This window comes from Ixodes scapularis, unplaced genomic scaffold (assembly GCF_016920785.2).
Source record: "Ixodes scapularis isolate PalLabHiFi unplaced genomic scaffold, ASM1692078v2 PGA_scaffold9__187_contigs__length_104089568, whole genome shotgun sequence".
Classification (NCBI taxonomy): Eukaryota; Metazoa; Arthropoda; class Arachnida; order Ixodida; family Ixodidae; genus Ixodes; species Ixodes scapularis.
Genome location: NW_024609884.1, coordinates 5,933,361 through 5,952,979, shown reverse-complemented (window position 1 = coordinate 5,952,979; position 19,619 = coordinate 5,933,361). Strand labels below are relative to the sequence as shown.

The 19,619-nt window shown below is 43.5% G+C and overlaps 1 protein-coding gene across 1 annotated transcript; it reads right to left on the bottom strand.

The window, feature by feature from the left end:
• Positions 1-846: 846 nt before the first annotated feature.
• LOC8034342 (dnaJ homolog subfamily A member 2) lies at positions 847-19,334 on the bottom strand. Its single transcript, XM_002408890.4, has 10 exons — positions 18,977-19,334; positions 18,490-18,549; positions 14,765-14,867; positions 11,286-11,412; positions 10,896-10,976; positions 10,607-10,740; positions 6,879-7,021; positions 6,561-6,759; positions 4,176-4,303; positions 847-2,782 (listed from the first exon to the last, which is right to left on the bottom strand). Exons 1-10 carry the CDS (start codon positions 19,043-19,045, stop codon positions 2,588-2,590), a joined length of 1,239 nt encoding a protein of 412 aa, XP_002408934.1. The 5' UTR covers positions 19,046-19,334; the 3' UTR covers positions 847-2,587.
• Positions 19,335-19,619: the final 285 nt, after the last annotated feature.

The following is a 19,619-nucleotide window of genomic DNA, read 5'->3' as shown; positions in this document are numbered from 1 at the left end:
CTCACCCGTACGGGCCCCCCGCCTAGCTGCCTTGCGAGCCACCCAGTGTACCTCAATTTTCGCTCATAAAGATTGTTAATATTATTAATATTAACGTTTAGAGAGCTTTAGTCTTCCAAACAGGACTTACCTATACTTCGTTTCAGCTCAAGTCCAGACGCAGCCGAGGCTACAAGCGCGAGCATGCGGCCCAGAACAGTGCACGAGCGCGCGTGCTTGACAGAGACGCAAAAAGCCAGGAGCTCGCGCTTGTACCTCCACGCTCCCTTGCCAGGGGTGTGGAGACGTGTATTCTACCGGTTAATCTCGAACCAGTAATTCTTAAGATGAAGTAGGAGGATGTACACAGGACAAGCGCTGAATTACGGGTGTAAAAAAACAGAAAAAGAACGCCCGGGAAATTCATCCCTGTTGGCTACTTAGCACAGGAAGAGGGAAGCAATTGATACATAAGTACCCATTTCACGAGAGAATCAGCCTGTGGGCTAAATAGCTACTCTAGAAGACTGAAACCCCCAACAAGTCTAGATGTAGTATACATGTAGTATTCACGCCCAGCCAATGCCATCATTGGCCGACACCTAAGCTAAAATAACTGGCAAATTTAGAAAACGATACCCTGCCCTGTAGGTAAACCTCAGCCGAAAACTTCATTCTCCGACCTCGCTCGTGCAGGTCAAGCGGTTCGTCTCCAAACAATTCAGATTTAAGTTATTCTAATGGAGCGTGGTAGGCACAGCAAAAAGATGCTCGTACCTAAATGCATCTGACGAGAAACAAAAGTGGAGCCACGTGGTAATACAAGCTCTTGCAGTTAAAAAAAAAAAAAAAAGAATCTACAATGAGTCTTTCATGCTTTGGTTTTTATTAAACGATACAGCTTACTCTTACATCACATTAAAAAAGGGGAGAGGGAAACAGCGATTTTGTGTTGCATCTAATGTTCAAATAATTTTAAGGACCCCTCCGAGGAAAGCAAAGTACTAAGTGCCCGCAGTAGGTTTTCCTACAAACTTGAAAAACTAAAAAAATTAGCAACTGTAAAGGAAAAAAAAAACATTCTAGAATTTTTTGAAAACAGGCCGGAAACAAATCCACACTGCAAATTGCATTTTGTTTTCGTAAACCAACCTAACATTTTGCCAGGGGCGGATCCAAGAAGGGGGGGGGGACGACCCCCCCCCCCCCCCCCCAGGTGCACAAGAACGAATAGGAGAATAGCATCCTTTCAAATTCTTCCCCTCCCTCCCTCCCTCCTTCTTCCCCCCCCCCCCCCCCTCAGAGTTCTGGATCCGCCCCTGCATTTCGCTGGTGTCTCTTGGTCACAAATTCACCTCTGTCCACTTTAGGTCCCCATCTCAGACGACAGTAAATCAATATACAATTACAAGGAATGCAGAAACATGCTTTCAGCAAGTCACAAGAAAAAAAGTTCCGAGACAATTTAGCATATGCTTAAAAAAAAAAAAAGAGACGATTCAGAAAACAAACCCTCTCCACGAGTTTCAACTCATTAGCAAGTTTCATGCAGACCTTTCCGAAAAGCCTATACAAAGGGTACAAAAAAAAAATGTGCATTTAACAGTTCCAGCTATTTTTTTCTTTTTCTGCAGTGTATGCTGTACATAATAGCTCTGCCCTACTCTTCTCAGTGATGGATGTTAAATGACGTGTTCAAACGACCCAATTGTGCTGAAATTGGTTTTGGAGCATTAAAGCAAATTTATTCGTCAAACTCTCCCTTCGTTTCAAAATTTGGGACCCCAAATATGCTTTATTAAATGCCTTCAACAATGTCTCCACGCAAGAGGAGAAAAGAGGCGATTGAATTTTCAGACTGCCCAAAAGTTGTGCCACATGGGTATACACATAACATATCTTCTGCTACCCTCCCCACAATGAAGAGATGTCTATAGGGGAGGAAAGAAAGCTTCCATTTGCACGTGTTGTATAGCCACAAAAAAAACTGAACAAATCTTGTAAAAGTGTATCGCATGCAGAGCCTACAGCACAAAATAGTTTGTAACTACTTTCAGGTTGCAACCACACCCCTTTCCCTCGCCCAACGGACACCAATAATCAGCCCGACACAGCTGTCAAGAGTACAAAGCTCACTTCACAATCCGAACGAGAAAATGACACCGCAAGAGTCCCTTTGCCTGCTGCAATACACGTCACTACACGTGCACCGTGCCAGTGTCACAAACTTGGGGCAGCTTCAGAAACGTCGAGAGAGCACAGGTATCCCTATCCCTGCTTCACCAGAGGCAACAACAGAGAGAAAAAAAAAGGATAGTATTACTCCCCACAGAAGAGTTCCGAAAAGGTGACAGCTTGCAGCCGGTTGGCTTATGGAATCTAGCTCCCTTTATTTCCACCTTCGCTACCTGTGAACCGCCAGTGGGGTGAAGCCTGGGGGTCCCCCCTGCTGGAACTTTCCCATTGCAGCAGGCAGAGAAGGAAAGGGCTGGCGCCTTCCCGCGTCCCTCAATCTGAAGAGCACGACCGCGAGTCGAGAGAACGACACGGAGGAGTGAGCGACCAAATCGAGGCTCTTCCCTCCCCCCCTCGGTTCCGGCAGTGGCCACTACTGGTGGGCACACTCCACACCAGGCCCCGCGCGGTGGTGGTGGTCCTCGGCGTCCTCGTGGTATGCTTCCGAGCGCCCGCCGCGTTCGCCGCTCATGCTCGGGTCGTATTCGTGCAGGTCCACGTCCTCCACATGCTCCCCCGTTGGCACGTGCACGGGGCTGGGCCGGTCCCCGATCAGTGCCTCCACCTCCTGCACAACCAGACAGAGACACCACTGAGCATTTCTAGACGCAAGTTGTCAACCAGGCAACGCTGTACCCTAGGGAAATATCGAGCAGCCTGCAACTATTGAAGGCATCTGCTCAAGGCTGAGCACAATAGGCAGCTGTAGCTGCCGTCGCAAAAACATTGTGCCATGGGCGAACTTGGCACTATAAATATATATTACAGCGGAGCTGTTAAGGGCTAGTTTCCCTAGGATCGTGTCCGTCCGCACACAAATGTTGACACAACACTGATTGCCGCTGTCACTCATAGATGGCGATAGCTGTCCAGTGTTGTGTTTGCCAGTTGTCTGCTTGCCGCCGTCGATCATAGATGGAGTAACCTCTCCAGCCTTTCCACTCTGGCTTGCCGACTTGTGGACGGCCATTGCTTCATTCCCACCATGGTACAGCTTCGCCGGTCTTCCTTCTTGACCAAAGTGGAAAGGCTGAAGGTTTTTTTAAGAGTATTTTTCGATCTAAAAATACAGAATAAAAAACAAGTACACAGTGGTTTGTTTACAGTTTCCACGAGTGTTCTTACGCCGTTCGTTGAAGTGGCAAGAGACGCCAGAAACCACCTGATCATGCTTTCTAAACGTGCAAACAAATTTTAACTCGAAACATTCCATGAAGCCCAAAAGTGAAGCCCAAATAAAAGCGTGGCCGCGAGGCTCGACACCGAGTGGTTTTGAGAGAGGCCAACTCGATAAAAAAAGTGTTTGCGAAGTGCGGGAGTCAAGCCCAGACCGCTTAGATTATTAGGCAAGTGTCTTTCCAGTATGTTGGAGCACATCGCCACGAGTTGGAAGCTATTTGGCGAGAAAGCCCTGCGGGGTATCTGCTCTGCGTCCAGCATATGGCAACTTGACACCCTGTCGCAAGTTTTGAAACCCAGGTTAGCACCGGTACCTCCATTCTAGGGATCGCTATCGACTGGACATGCCCCACGTTAAGTCAGTCACTTAACTAACCGATGAAGAGCACAAAGCGTAGACGCCAAACCATTTCACATGCAACACAACTGCCCAGCAATTCGGTATGCACTGTAGTTCAGTGTTCACACAATGTATCTAGTTTCTGCAGTAGATATGCACGGCTGTCCCCATCCCGTGCCCTCGCACAAGGACGGGCATAGCAGCAGACTGGCTATTAATTAAAACCAATAGTGCAGTCTTGTTTCTGCAGATTGCACTTTGGTTCCTTAGAAGGATGCATCGCAACAGATGCATATCACCTCGGATAAGAGAACGTCAAAATTGTCTGCAACACCTGTTCGAGGCATTCATTACGTGCCAAGGCCCCCGGGAACGAATGCTGCAACAGCCAAGCATGGCCTGGCCAGTCGAGAGTGGACACAATAAGGGGAAGCAGACCTACCTTAAGAGCCACCTCATCGGCAAAGTGGTTGTCCGGAAATACGACGTCAAACTTGATGTACAGGTTTCCTTTTTCAAAGGGGTCCCTGTAGACAGGCATGCCCTCGCCACGGATGCCCTTCATGGACCCTGAGAGGTGAAGCACACACCGATATGGCACAGCCATCACACAATTTCGCCAGAAACAAAGCACTCCTAGCTGCTCCTCGTGAATCAAGCATTGAAAATTTAGAGCAATGAGATCACCTCAGATGGGCCAGGCAATGCAAAAAAACTATCAGTTAACTCAAAGCACGGCAGAGAGGTGACAGTAGCATACAAGTCAGCTCTTGCTAATCCTGCCTTGCACCCTTTCCTGGGTTCCTTTCTTATCTTCACTTCAATTCTAAACTAGATCTTACTTACTTTAAAGACTTTTTTAAATGAAGTCCTTCACCCCTTTGCAGCCCCTTTCTAAAAATTCCCCATACTTTTGCTAAAAAAAAATACACATTTCTATTTTCAAAAATGGCCCAAGAATGGAAACACAAGGTGTCAAGGAACAACAAACCCAAACAAAAGTAACTCGCATAACCTCATAAGAACTGAAATGCCTCTGGGCAAACACCATATTTCTAGGTGTATATGCACAAAAAAAATTCAGAGAATTGACATACATTTCTTAAGACTTTTGCACGCTTCGAGACCTATGGATGTAATCTAGCTACAAGGCAATCTGGACACTTGATCACTGATTTCTCGCCGCACGACCCAGCGCCGTAATGGCTGTCTGCGCACATTACTTAAACGGCATTCACATGCGAGTAATCTTGGGATGTATTTGCGAGACATCGGCAGAAGTCCCTCTACAGCTCGCAGAGACGACATGTTGGTAGAAGGGATGCGAGCATTTGCAAACGACTGTACAAGCAGTCAACCAAGGCGAATGGAATACAGCACAATTCTGATGCCTTCATTATAGGGGGCACTATTCACTTTCCTTGAAGTGCTGCATCATGGGAAGAGAAATTGCCTGACCACCATTGATGTGGACAAAACCATGACTTGCAGCAGGTGCTCTACATTTAGCTGCGCCGTGGTCGGTTTCAAAACAAGCAACCGATGGGAATAACTCGGGCAAATAAGCGTGTATTTCGCCTTGAACGTCATATGCGGTCAGGGGAAGTATATCGGCCATCAATGGATGCAAAGTATGTAGTGTACAGAAATGACCACTTCCTGACAACTGGCTCATTCAGTACCGTCATGGACAGCCTTTTACTAACCGAGTCTGCCACTCACGCAACTGGACAATGCCAAAATTTTGCAATGTATGCACATTCTAAAGTGCAGACACTTTATGGAGACAGAGCAGAACATTCCAGACTTCAATTCCTTTTTCAGTACTACTTGTACGATTGTTTACGGGGGTGCGATACCAAAGTTACAATCTGCTAAATAATTAGACACGTGTCACTGCGCGCACAGTGTTAAAGCATGTGGCACTTAAAGGCAGACAAGCAGTCAGAAAGAAGGAAACTCCCCCTCAATTCCTCCTTTCCATTCAAGAAAAAGGGACCCTCTTTTCTGCGGGGAGTAGCTCAGAGACCTGCTCATGTGGGAGAGAAGACCGTGAGAGGGAAGCGAGAGAAGGAAACTGGGAACTGGTTTTCTGCCCAGCAGAAGACTCTGCAAGTTGGCCTTTAGAGTAAATCACTAGCTTTGTCTAATGGTCTTCTGTTTCAGCGAGGAAAAGAGTAGTGGCAGAGTTCGGTGTGGCAAGCACGGGCAGAGAGGCTGAAGTAGGAGCGTTCAAATGTTCCATCTTGTCACATGGTTTACAGGCACCATTTCATGGCTAAACATGAGTCACTGCTTGCAGGTTTATGTCATTTGTCAGCATTGCCTGGTAACCAAATACAAATCGTGAACACACACACACACAAAAAAAAAAATTCACTATTGTAACTACTGAAGTCCAAAAATTATGAAAATTTTAGTGTGTATGTTGGCCTTGCCTATTAATATTCTGTATCGGAAACAATCCAACTTGTTTAATTTCTTTTGAAGATTCCTTTACAATTAGTTTGTTCGGCAGAAAAAGTGTGCATAGATGGGAAACGCAGTAACATAAATTATGAAAAATGCCCTACATCCTTTTTCATTGAAATGCAACATCACACAGTGGGAAGTGCGTCGAACAGTAGCACAAAAAGAAAATCGTATTGGGGGGCTGCACGTCGCCCAGCAAGTGAGGCTATGTGCGACACCCGAAGACTCCTGGGGAATAGACCACACAGGCTTCGAACCGGTCTTTGCATTCCGGAGGACAAACATACACCTCTACTTCACGGAGGCAGTCAGCCTGCAGCATAAAATGAGGCAAGCCGAGCAAAGACCCACTCACGAGGCTTAATGACGCTGCCAGGCGGGTGCTTGATGACAATGTCCCTGCCGTCGAGGTGCTTTAGGACCATCTCAAAGCCACAGAGGGCCTCCGTCAAGGTCACCGAGTGGCTCATGAACAGGTTGCTCCCCTCACGGTGGAACAACTCGTGCGGCTTCGTTTGCAGAATTATCACCACGTCTCCAGTCTCCACACCCGGCTGTTACAAAAAAAAAAAAAAAAAAGTTGTGCCACAACTCCCGAGCCACACTCAAAATTGGAAAGAAAATTTTTTTTAACGAGACAACATTCTTTTGGCAAAGAAAACCAAAAGCTCACCTGCTGGTCACCCTCCCCTTTGAAGATGATCCGTTCGTTATCTCTCATGCCCTTGTCCACGTGCACCTCCAGGTACTTGATCTCCTTTATCACCTTGCGGCCTTTGCAAGTCTTGCAGGCATCCTTCTCGTTGATCACCTCACCTTCAGACACAGTCATGTTGGTATCAGCATCCCTTCACAAAGACTGTGCACCTTCAAAATTGATACCATCAGCTACCCTCCACAGGCTCGGCACATACATGTTATTACACCAAATATGAAATTTTTGGTGCAATAACATCATTGCATTACCCAATAATCAACTGCTCACTTTTCTGTCATATAACTTAACTGCATCACACTCATTTCACCATGTTTTTTCTCTAACTGAAAAGCAATTCAATTACTTGCTTGAGAGTTAGCATAGTTAATTACTTTTCCTGTTAAGAAACTGGGCAAAATAATTTTAGAACCCAGAAAAAGATATAATTCCTTTGTGCAAACTTCTCACATTGCACCAAGCACAGATTGCAAGATGAAAAGCACACACCAATAGAGGTATGCCCGAGACGACCTTCAAAAGCAAGTCCCCGAAAGCGTTATCGGTTGTTACATTCTCCCAGATCATAGATCATAATTCTGTTATGGCAGTTTATATGGCAGGGGCTAGGCTTGCTGGTAAAATTAATGCACACTATTTGATGTCCGGTGCTTCCACTGACCATGTCATTATGATTATGAACCTTTCCTCTCATCGGGTATTGAGAGTTCAATATATTTGTTTCCTACTAGTGAAACCGAAATAAACTGAGTTGCTTACTTAATTAGTGGCCCAATCTCACATATATCTAATCTAGTTCTGAGTATGGGCCATTTCCTGATAAATTAAAGATAGCAAGAGAGTCGGTGATTCACAAAGGAGGTAATAAAAATGGACTAAACAACTGCAGACCAATCTCGGTTCTCCCCATTTTTTCCAAACTCATAGAGCAAGCTAATAATGCACGACCAATATATTTCTTTGAACAAAATAATGTTATAGCAGAGCAACAGTATGGCTTACAGAAGCAACAATTCTCTGAATTGGCACTGCTAAACATCAAACATAAAATAATTGACAATTTCGAGCAGAAGTTATGTACAGTGGGAGTGTTTCTCGACTTCAAAAGGCTTTCAAATCAATCGAGCATTTCTTTTTTTAATTGTCTTTATTTGGGATTAGGAGAATTTCCCTTAGCTTAATAAAAATATATTTATCAAATTGTTTACAATATAGACATTAATCATGCAGTCAAATATGGGTCAAATAAACTATGGTGTCCCACAAGGCTCCATTCTTGGCCCACTTTTATTTTTAACTTACATAAATGACATTGTAAGAGTACCTCAAACACCAAATATAATTAAACATGCTGATGACACAAACATTTTTTTCTCAAACAAGCTTAGACGTAAGGTGAAATCAACGCATGGTTCGAAAATGTGTCATCACGACACAAAGTAAACCAACTTAAACACGAAAAAAAAAAATATATATATATATATATATTATATTTTGACCATGGAATAAATGTATTCAGCAGGAAATTAAAATTCAATTTCAAAACAAAATCATTGAATGTTTTATACTACATAAGTTCCCAGGTGTTCTGTTTCACAACTCTAGATTGGTCTTTCCCTGTGCAGAGAGTAAGAACGGAAATCTCACAATCTATCGGGATTATTTATACTTAGAAATTTACTGCCTCACTGGGTAAAAAAAAAACAGCTATATTATACCTTAGTTCATTCATGTCTTCCCTACTGTTTTCTTGTATGGTGGACCACAACAAAAACAGATATAGAAACCTTGCACATACTTCAGAAAAAGGCCTTGCGCTTAGTCGAAAATGCCCCATACCGGAGCAACTTTGTTTCGCTCTTTAGAAAGCACCAAATATTAACTATTTAAAATGTTATAAAGAAGTTATTTTTATTGATCTATAATCGGATCAAATTAGAACACGCTGCCTTCTTCAATAAGTATCTTCGGAAAGATCATCCATACAATTTTCAGCACGAGCTACACAAAGCAAAAAATATGCACAACTATGGCATACAGAAATTAGATTGTCAACTATCCAGACTTCTAAATGACCACCCTGATCTAATGGCCATTATACAGGGAGATATGTCTGTGCAAGCTTTAAAGAAAAACACAAATGTGTATCTATTGTCACTTCAGAAGTAACAAGTGTTTTGTTTTTCTTGTTTTGTGCTCGTGTGCTTTTCTTTTTTTGCAGCGTTCATCTACAGGCTTAGGGAAAAATTATTTTTTTGCTGTAGAGATGGCTGGTTCACTTGCATCTTGCTGATGTCATTTTTTTCTGCTATGTTGTTGCTTGTGGCCGCATTGTTTGCCGTGTTTGTGCAAGCTTAAAGGGATACTACAACGAAATTTCGAAAATTATTTCTTGGTATATTCCTGTTCAAGGGAGCAGTATCACATAAGATGCACCAATCACTTGTTGAAAAAGACACGAAAATGAATTTTAAAACAAATTAAACAATTAGCGAAGAGCACCTGGTGAATGTTGCTAACGCCTTGTTTGTGATGCCCATCTAAGAACCTTGACAAGTAGTGACGATAACTGTCTCGCCTACGAGAGAAGATGGGAAGGAGAAACTCTCCTCCCCTAGAGACTCTCTTCTGTGTGTCCCAGATGTCGCTATGGTCCCTCTAGAAGATTATACAAGGTTAACCCGTCACTCAAAATCCACACAAAAGCAGCTTTGCGGTTAGTTGCGATGGCCCGATCGCTGGCATGCTTCGGCCGCTTCGGTGTCTGGAACGGCTAGTATATCCTCTCGACGTGAGCCTCGCCGCAGCTTTGCTTGTCCCGAGGCCGTCTACGTCACGACTGCAGCAAATGTCACGTGTTCTCTGCCGGCTGCTCCAAGAAAGCTTGCCAGAGTGGGCCGTTTATAACGAAAAATACAGCAATAAGTCTCAAAGTACAAATGTGCGATTGTCATTTACAGATATCGTGGATCATATTCAGCCTATTTCTAAACACGACGGGTATATTTCAAAGTTCGTTGAAGTATCCCTTAAAAAAAAAAAAAGTAATGAGAGTCATTGTTTCTTGTCACGGCATGGGAAGCAATCCATTCATTTCGTCCGAGCATGCTGGATGGTCCGACCGTGAAAGGGGGAGCTGTAGCCTTGTCAGACGTGCCAATACCTTTTGTGACAGCCCCCCCAGACCACTGTATTCCTTGACGGTTGCCTCAATAAATTTTGACTTGATTTACAATGTATTAAAGAGGTTGCACTGCATACCACACGCCTTCTTTCCTACAACCAAGCAGCTTCACAAGGAGTTTGCGCACTGAGAATAATATTAAGTCCGTCTTGTGAATGTAAAATGCAAAGGCACAGCCAGGGCCCATTTCTTGTAGCCCCGAGACCAGAGCCCGTGGGTTGGCCTAGACTCTTGCAGACGTCTGCACCTCAAGCGTTTATTAGCAGTACAATGCGTACGTGCCAAAACCTCTGCAAATACCGATCACAGCTGAAAGAGGAGTCAAGCCGCGCTCGACAGAAAATGCACCCACTCGGTTAATTATGCGAAAAAGATTAGACGTAGAAAGTCAGTTTTCGCACGTGGTTTACTCTTGCAAGCAGGTAGGCAGAGTTTGTCATAAATGGCACATTGCTGCAACCTTGTCCCGCATATAAAAAAAAGGCCGGAACTGTTATCTCACCATCTCCTCGGCAGTCCGGGCACGTAGACTGCATCTGCTGCATCATGTTAGGACCCAGATGCTTGAAGGTCACCTTGATACCGCGACCACGGCAGCCATGGCAGACTAGGACAGAGCCTGATCGCCCGCCCAACCTACAGCATCAAGTCACCACGGCATTTTAGCATCTTATGGCGCACGGTCCCCACAGCAACAAGAGACGGTGTCACTTAAAAAGCAATTTAGTTTTCCAGCCCTTCATTACAGGCATCACTGCTCCAAAGTTTCCCCAAAAAGCATAATAACTAACCCATCACAGGTCTTGCAGATGACTGTGTGGTCTACTTCAAGCTTGATCGTTTTTCCATTGTAAAAATCTTCCAACGACACCCTGCAAAAAAGTGAAGCCGTGAAGTCATGAACTGGCGACCCAATAAGGACTGCCTAAAAATGCCCACAAAAGAAGACTATACTAATATCGGGTATTGATTCCACTGTCCACAAGTGTTTTACCAGCAGATGATTGTTCAATACTCGAAGGGAAGTCCTCTTTATAATTGTTTGTGTGGCTTCTTCTGTTGCTTCTGAATATAAACCCCCCTACATATTTCTATCTTTACCCCAAAACCAAGCAGACAACTTTGCACTGACAAATTCCAGCAATAAATGCTGGAATCCAGCAAGCTTAATAAATACCCACTTGAGTGGGTGGACAGTGTCCTCGCCCCGCTGACGCCGTCTCCTCGAGGAGCCATCCATGCCAAACATGCTGCCAAATGGGCTTCCTCCAAATATCTGCGAGAAGATATCTTCTGTCGCAAAGGGACCTGCAATAAATGACGAGGAACACCTGAGGGCTTGCTTTCAAAACAGTGTCTGCAACATAGTGGAGGGGGCATACTTTACAGACAACACGCCACGTGCACCCAACATTAGCATATTCTCCAACAGATGGCACCGACAGAAATTTTTAATGCCCCTAGCTGTCGAGCTATGATGGCCAATGTACTGCTACAGATTCGGTCCAGACATATTATGTGCCATAAAAGTGACCCGGAAGGAAAGGTCAATTCTGCTACATTTGTGATCCCAGATGCAAAATGCAGAAAGGATTGCCTGTCTAAACAGAAGGATTTACTATTATTCCTGACAGTCTCGTTTCGTAGACTAAAAATAAACATCACTGCAATTATGCAGTGATATACGGAAGTCCTGGGCTATTGACTTAGTAATAGCCAAGGCTTCTATAACCCTTTCTTACATCCAACAATGCCTGCACTCTGCCCATCCTGCTCTATGGCTACAGGCCTACAAAACACTTTGCCCAATAAATAAAACATGAGGGGGGGACCCAAAAGTAATCGGAATTACTTCCTTGTAGTACAAGTTTCTCCCACTAAGCGAGCTTTCCAGAGACCCATCTGCATCAGTGCGGCAGCCACCGTTCTTGCGAGACATTGAGTTTGGCTTCAGTATATTGCTTTCAGACTCTTTCAATGCATTTTCATATTTCGTGATGGCTGATTTAAACAAACAACGTGCGGCACTTAAATCTTTATTTTTTGTTGAATAGAAATGCGGCAAAAACTATTGTTATGCTACAGTCCGCTTACAAGGAAGCTGCTCTGATTAAAACACAAGTTTATAGATGGTTTTCCAGTTTTAAACAAGGCATAACGTTTACTGACAATCAACCTAGTTCTGGACGTCCTTCGACCAGCCAAACCGAAGAGATTATGGCAAAAATTTGTCAAGCCACCTATCACTGCCGTCGGACGATTGATGAACTTGTGCAGTTCATTGGAGTGTCGTGGAATTCCTGTCAGCAAATTTTATAAGAGGATTTACACACAAAACAAGTTTTAGCAAAATTCGTGCCTCGCTTCAATAAGTTTGTTTGTCCACCATGACAATGTGCCTGCACAGTGCCCACACCGCACTGAACCTTCAGCAGTCTTTGACCAAAAATGGTGATTTCTTGTCCCATATGACTTTTTTTTTTTTTTTTTTTTCTCCATTGACAAAAGTTCTCATATGAAATGGCTTGCCGATGTAGAAGAGGTGAAACAAAAAACGGCAGAAGCACTGAAATGCATCAACATTTTTGAGCATTCGAAGAAACGTCTCGAGAAGTGTACTGCATTGGGCAGAGAGTGCCATGCTTTGAAGGTTACTGGAATTTAGATGTGTAAAAATAAATCAATGCTTTTGTAAAAATAAATTCTGGTTTCTTTTGGGTCCCCCCTCGTATGCAGTTGCCATTTGGTCTCATGTACCCAATACTCTAGAATCCATTCAAAATTAAGCTGTCCAACTCATCCCATCTAACTATGAACACACTGCCATCAACCATGAAAGCTTCCCTGTGCAACCCCACTACTAGTACTCGCCGCAGAATATTGTGTCTGTCTCCACCATAAGATCTTCCATCATCACCCTCAACTCAGATAGTCTAGGCTATTAGAACTACATCAATCATGAAGACATTTTAACTCCCTTAGCACGTCACACCCCTGGATCCACTGATGCTTTTAACAACTCATTTCTTTCTCTTGCCACAACAGAATAAAATAATCTGCCAGATCCCATAATGTACATTACAGACCCAGGTTTTCAGAAATACTGCGTCATCTGGAAGTGCTACGTAATCAATGTAATGTTATCTGTTACTCACTGCTGCTTGACCCTGAGCTAGGATATTTTTTTTTATGTTTTGTCTTTCATATGTGGTTGAAAAATTAAATTAAAGCCAACATTCAACCAGCCATCAAACAGATAACCAAACAATAATAACAAATATTTACACAGCATGTAGCTAAAGAAAACTTTTAAGGTACCATTGAAACATTGATTCTCCAAACCAAAACTGTCATTGATGCAGTCACTACAACAAAATTCACAAGTGCAGCCAACCATGAGGCATTTCAATAAAGACAAGCAACGAATATACATTTTTAAAGGGGTAGTGCAACGAAATTCTAGCGCCTATTTTATTATCTAAATATCAACCACGTTCTGGCCACACCATGGAGACACCAATTTTTTGCTGAAAAAGACAGCAAAACATTTAAAATGAATAAACCTAATGTCGTCGTGTCAAACTGCGGAAGCATGGTGGCAAGCTGCGTACACGTGAGCCCTGTTGTACTTGGCCGAACAGGACTTTCCTTCTCTTCCACACCTATTCAACCCCTGCAGGGAGCCAAATCTCGAACGACCAGGTTGTAACGTAATGACGCCACCAAGTGGCGAAGCTCACAACCATGCTATCCTCCCTGTAGCCTTGCCAGTGAAGAAAAACATGTCACAAATGCACAGGATCTGCTGCGACGCATTGCACTTTCTGACGGCTGTTCTCAGCCTTCCTTTCCCTCAAAACTTTTCTTCATCTGTAACTGACTATAATACTCACTGAAAAAGGAATTGAAATGATAAATCATTTGGAACATTAATGAAAAGCACCAATACCCTTTACTCAAAAGAACATAAAAAATGTTATTAAAGAAACAAAGGAGTCAGAACCCTCCAGGTTCTGAGTTTTCAACCACTGTCAATTATAAAAATCATTATGTAAAAACATGCCAAAGGCCCTTTCTGCCATCACAGATGCTGAAGGCAGATTGAGGCAAATTCCAAAATAATTTTGCACCTCCTTGAAAGTCTACTAAAAGAAATACTTTTTTAATACAGACTTTGTGTCATCCAAAAAGAAAATGATTCTCAAATACATAAAAAGGAATATCAAGACACACTCCCTTTTGATGACCAACCAGTTACAATTCATTAGGTTTCCAAGACTGCAGTAATTATGACTTCATAAAAACACTACAGCTTCTGTGGGGGTATCAATCATATTTCCACAACCCATCATCCAAGACTGCATTAATTATGACTTCCTAAAATTGCAGCTTTTGTGGAGGTATCACTATTTCCACAACCCATCATAACAGATTTCTAAAAAATATATATATATTAATGTCATTTGAATGTCAGTGATGTCCCCTTGTCCACATCAGATTCCATCACATTGCCACAAACAGGTTCGGTAACAACAATAATCGCATCACAAAGAAAATTCAGAATTGCAGCTGCCAAGAAACTCCACAGTTGTGATTTTTTTGGCAACTCGCTAAAGAAGTCGTGGTGTGGGAGACTATGTATCTAGAAAGTATTCCTTACTTTCGTGTACACCTTCTTTGAGTCCATTGATGCCGTAGGTGTTGTATATTTCCCGTTTCTTGGGGTCTGTCAGGACTTCGTAAGCAAAAGAAATCTCCTTAAACTGCACAAAAACAAACAAGTTAAGCACCACTGAAGCTTTTCACACATTAAAAAAAAAATGCACTTATACAAGAAAAATTTAGGAAAACACTAACAACGCCAATTTCCTGTCCTTTATAAGTAAGGTTCTGCGTCTTCAGATAAATCCGAAAAAAAACTAACAAACATTGTGTTCTAACAACTCTAATAAATGGATGTTTTCTAAACACAAGATTTTCAAAATTTTGATTCTGAAAGAACAACTTACACTTCTTTCTTGCAATGACTCTGGCTGACTTGGCAACCTTTTATTTTTCTTTAAGTTCTTCCCAAAGTGTGCTGCGTCTGCTGATTATGCGGTGCAAGAAGACTAATCTCGGGCACCTGGTGCCGGTATGCACTCATTGTGATACTTGAGCCCATTGTACACAGCACACGTTCAGAGTCAGCTCCATCCATCTCCCAAGAAAACCTCAGTAGTGAAAGATATTTACAGGCACTAATCTATATAAATATGTTACTCTTAACCTCACTATCACTGATTGGAATGCCTTGCCTTGTAATATAGCAGTGTCACAAGATTATCATACATTTTCAGACCTCTTGATTTCCTTTCTCTCATCGTAAAAAACGGTCGCATTCAATCTCGTCATTGTTGCGTCATAGTCAAGCTGCAACTCATGCTTTTTATTTTCTGTTCCTCATGCACATAGTATGTTAGGAACTAAAGCTGTGCTCCATTCATCTTAGCATGACAAACAGTGAGCCCTACAGGCACAAGATAAAAGCACTGAAGGTGATTAGACAGCAGAAGGCTGGAAGCAGCTGCCAAAATGAGTTCGTACTCCTGGCTTTCCCTGTACAGCACACCACTAGTGAAAAAAGCCCAGTGTTGTGAAGTGAGGACACATGCATATTGCATCACGACCCACAGGAAACAGTGGATAAACTAAAGCATGTCCCACCATCAACCAGACCTCTAAGTTGATCTCGAGGCAACTAGAAGGTTGTACCTAGTGATGGGCCAAACTTTCTTAGATTCAGCAAAAATACATTGTTGCCAGACTTAAAAGTTAATCTTTTGTTTTTTCGGGCGAAATAAGTTTTTTTTATTTTTTAATGCATATTGACACAGCTATTACCGTATTTACTCGCATATTGGTCGATACGTCGTATAGGTCGACCCCCTAACTTCGGGACCCCCGAAAAAAAAAAAAAGTTGAAAAATATAATACCGGGATTCGCGTATTGGTCGACCCCCCAGTTTTGATGAGGCGATTTTTGAAAAACAGGTCGACCTATACGCGAGTAAATACGGTACTAAATAAGGTTAAACTCTACAAGATAATAGTATCGGTGTAATTTTTATGTGTTTACTGGCAATTTTACAGCGACATTTAGCAGAAGTGGTGCGATGACGAGGTTGGGTAGCAGCGGGTGCAGTCACAATACCAGTTTCAGTTTTGAGGCTTCATCAGCGCAAGCCTGCAAGTGTGTGCGGTGTTAAAATAATGGTGGTAACCCAGTGTTCTTACTTTCTCTGCAAGTAAGCATTTCATGCGCAAAAATGACTTTAACGGCTACTGAGCCTTCACCAGAAGAGAGAACAATATTATTGTAAAATGCACGTTTTTTATTTGAGTCTCCTGATGTCAGCTTTGCATTAAGGTGTGTGTTCCATATTCGCAACGCCTCAATTTTTTAAAACTTTTGAAATGCTGGTTTCTGATGTTAGGACACACGCAGACGTTTAGAAAGATGGGAAGAGCTAGGAATGTCGGATGTGCAACGTCGAGCATGATAGTTCTGTGTTTAGTTTTATGCAGATAAATGAAAACCGCGAAATAATGCTAATTAAAAAGCAAAATTATTTTGTTTTCGCACTAACTACATGTGAGCCGAAAACAGAATTGCTCTAATTGCGAGGAGTGCCGTAAGGTACTTGTCAGTCAATGTTGCATCACGGCAAAGATCAAATGAAAATCACGTTATCCAGAATGCACCGCATTATTTGTCAGTTGCGCAGTGGACCGAGTCAATTCCTGGTCGACCTGTTCTTGAGGCAGAAAATATTGAAGAGAACCACAATCACAAAGGCTGACAAACACAGTTACCATGTCGCCTACTCTGCACCTCGCCTTAACCGCAGGTACTACACTATTTTATGGTAAACGCACGAGCGCACAGTGTCTATTTGCAATCTATGGCCCCGTCACGTTCTCGAGCGTGTGCAGACGTTTGCCAAATTTTTTTCCGAATCTTTACCTAATTTCTCTTCAAAAGTTTGGCAAGTGGCGAACTTTGCTGAATCTGAAGTTCGACAGATTCAGTCTATCACTAGCTTGTAACAAAAAGTAATCGTTTTGGTGAGTTTCAAACTATCAATATTCGGAGAATTCTTGAAAAAGCAGGAAACTCTGCTAAACACTTGAGCTTGGCAACAGCAGACTCGCATGGAAAGAGCTTAGATAATTAGGCAGAGTTGCATGATGGACAATGTGCTTTAAAAGTTCATTGTCACTTTAATATCGTGCTGTTACGGCCAAAGTCTCAAACTGTATTTAAAGGTGTGCGGAAACCAAATGACATGAGCGCGAGCTCTTTAGCCCTCGCTTCAAAGTTGCCCAGCGAGAAGCGCAATGAATATCGCGCCAATAGTTCTCGCACCGCTCGGTCAAGGGCACTGTAGTTGCGAGCCTTGCCGCTTGGTGGCGTAAATGCGTGACAATCTTGCCTAGTACTAATATCCGAGGACCGTATGTGCTATACACAGCTTGCCCGTAACATCATTTGCGGCCATGCCGGTATTTTATGTGCCACAAGAGTTCGCTTCATCATGTCAGTTTCACACCACAGAAGTAGAGGCACGAGGAAACCAGCAAGTAGAAATAACCGTCAGCACCCAGCAATGGCGTATGGCTGGCCTGACAGAGGTCTCCGCATCCTCTGATCAAGCTCCTACCTAACGTCTGCAAAGAACGGCGATCTCGATGGTGTGTAATGCACGTTGCAGGAGCACTGCGGAACTGGGACTGCAGCCAATGCCACAACTACGAGAGTTTGGGTCGCTGCTTCGAAGCGTTGTTCCGCAGAATGACCGAGCGCTCGCACTAGAAATGCAAGCTTCAAAGCCATGAGCGTGGGCTAGCTCGCACTTGCAGCTTTGGCTGCAGTCTCAGCTTATGAGCATTAGTTTTCTTGATTTCTCTGCCTGCAGCCCAGAAACACTAGCCTCGGCTAGTGTTTCTGGGCGGCCGGCGCATCATGGACTTCATCTAAACAAAGAAATAAAAGTGCAAACATTTCGTTTCCGTACCCTTTTAATAAGTGTCAAACGCCTCAAATATTGGTACATGATCATCAAAACTGTAACTCCCTTCCAAAAAAAAAAAAAAAAAGACTGGCCTTCAATTAATCGGCATTTCTGGCGCGGTGGGGGAACATCGTCTGGATATCCCCCTGAATGAACTCTGAAAACGCAGAACCCTACTTGTAAGCATCCATTTTATGAGCGGGCACAGGCACTTCGCGCGGAATGTCCCGAGCGTCGAGTCGAGGAGAGCACACCTTGAACACACGCCACGAACAAACGTAGTCGGAGCGTGCGGAGTTTACCGAAATCGTGGCCAAACGAGGCGATATACCTTTTCGCCTTCTTGTGGATTTTTGTCCGGGTGGTACTCCTTCGCCAATCTCCTGTAGGCCTAAAGACGAGAGAAACAGCAAGCCTCAGCAATCTATTGTACGGAAGCTAAGAGGTTAGCGGCAGTCGGACTGCTCGAGATCAAATATTCCCAGCTCGGGACGTCCCCAAGGGACAATAGCGAATCCCAAGGTTTTCCTAACCGCTAACCCACGTTTTCATGCGCAGATACGTAGACTTCGGTTACGTAGTACACAGAAACGGTGGAATGAGACACAGGCAAACTGTGGGTTCAATTACATTTGGAAACCTGCATGCGGTGGTCAGGTAGCAAAATTTACAAGCTCCTCAAGCATCACTCGCAGAATGGTAGGCTTACTCGGCGACTAGGGCTAGCGCGTTAATCCGAAACAGTCTCATGCCGGTCAATTTACCCAACCGCGGCCCGCATTAGCTTACAAACGTTTCGAGCAGTGTGAAATGTGTACCTTTTTGATTTCGTGTTCAGTCGCATTTCTTGAAACTCCCAGGACATCGTACAACTTCCCGTCAGACATTTTTTTACAAAGAATGAAAGACTCGGACTGCTCGACCCGATTGACGTCACACCATGGCAGAGTGCAGATGGCAGAGTGGATGCAGCCGCACCGGCCGCACAGTCGCACGGTTCGTCCCTGCGTGCCTGCGTGCTCACTGTGGGCTGTCGGATGTCTCGAGAAAAAGTTATTAATAGAAGTGATTTTTTTTCTTCATATAAGTAGTTTTAAAGCAATTTATTTTTATGTTACAGACATTACTTTTTTTTTTTTTTTTAACTTTCGGCATTGCTGTTACCGCCAACGTTACGTTACCGCTGCGTGGATGATGGATGGATGAATACGGCTGAGCCCTTTGGATCGGGCGGTAGCTTACGCTACCTAGCCATTTTGTTTTACCATTTCAGCTTAGAATATTTAAATGTGAAATCTATATTCACTCCGCAGTGCAAAGAAAGTGAGGCTATGAAAACCCCTTGCCATCAGTGAATAAGAAAATACCTAGTTTTCTCTCGATTTCTGCCACCATTCACTTAATCTTTGCTTGGTAATCTCTAGTCTTGAAATCCACTCTCCCTTCGCTGTCTCTAAAACC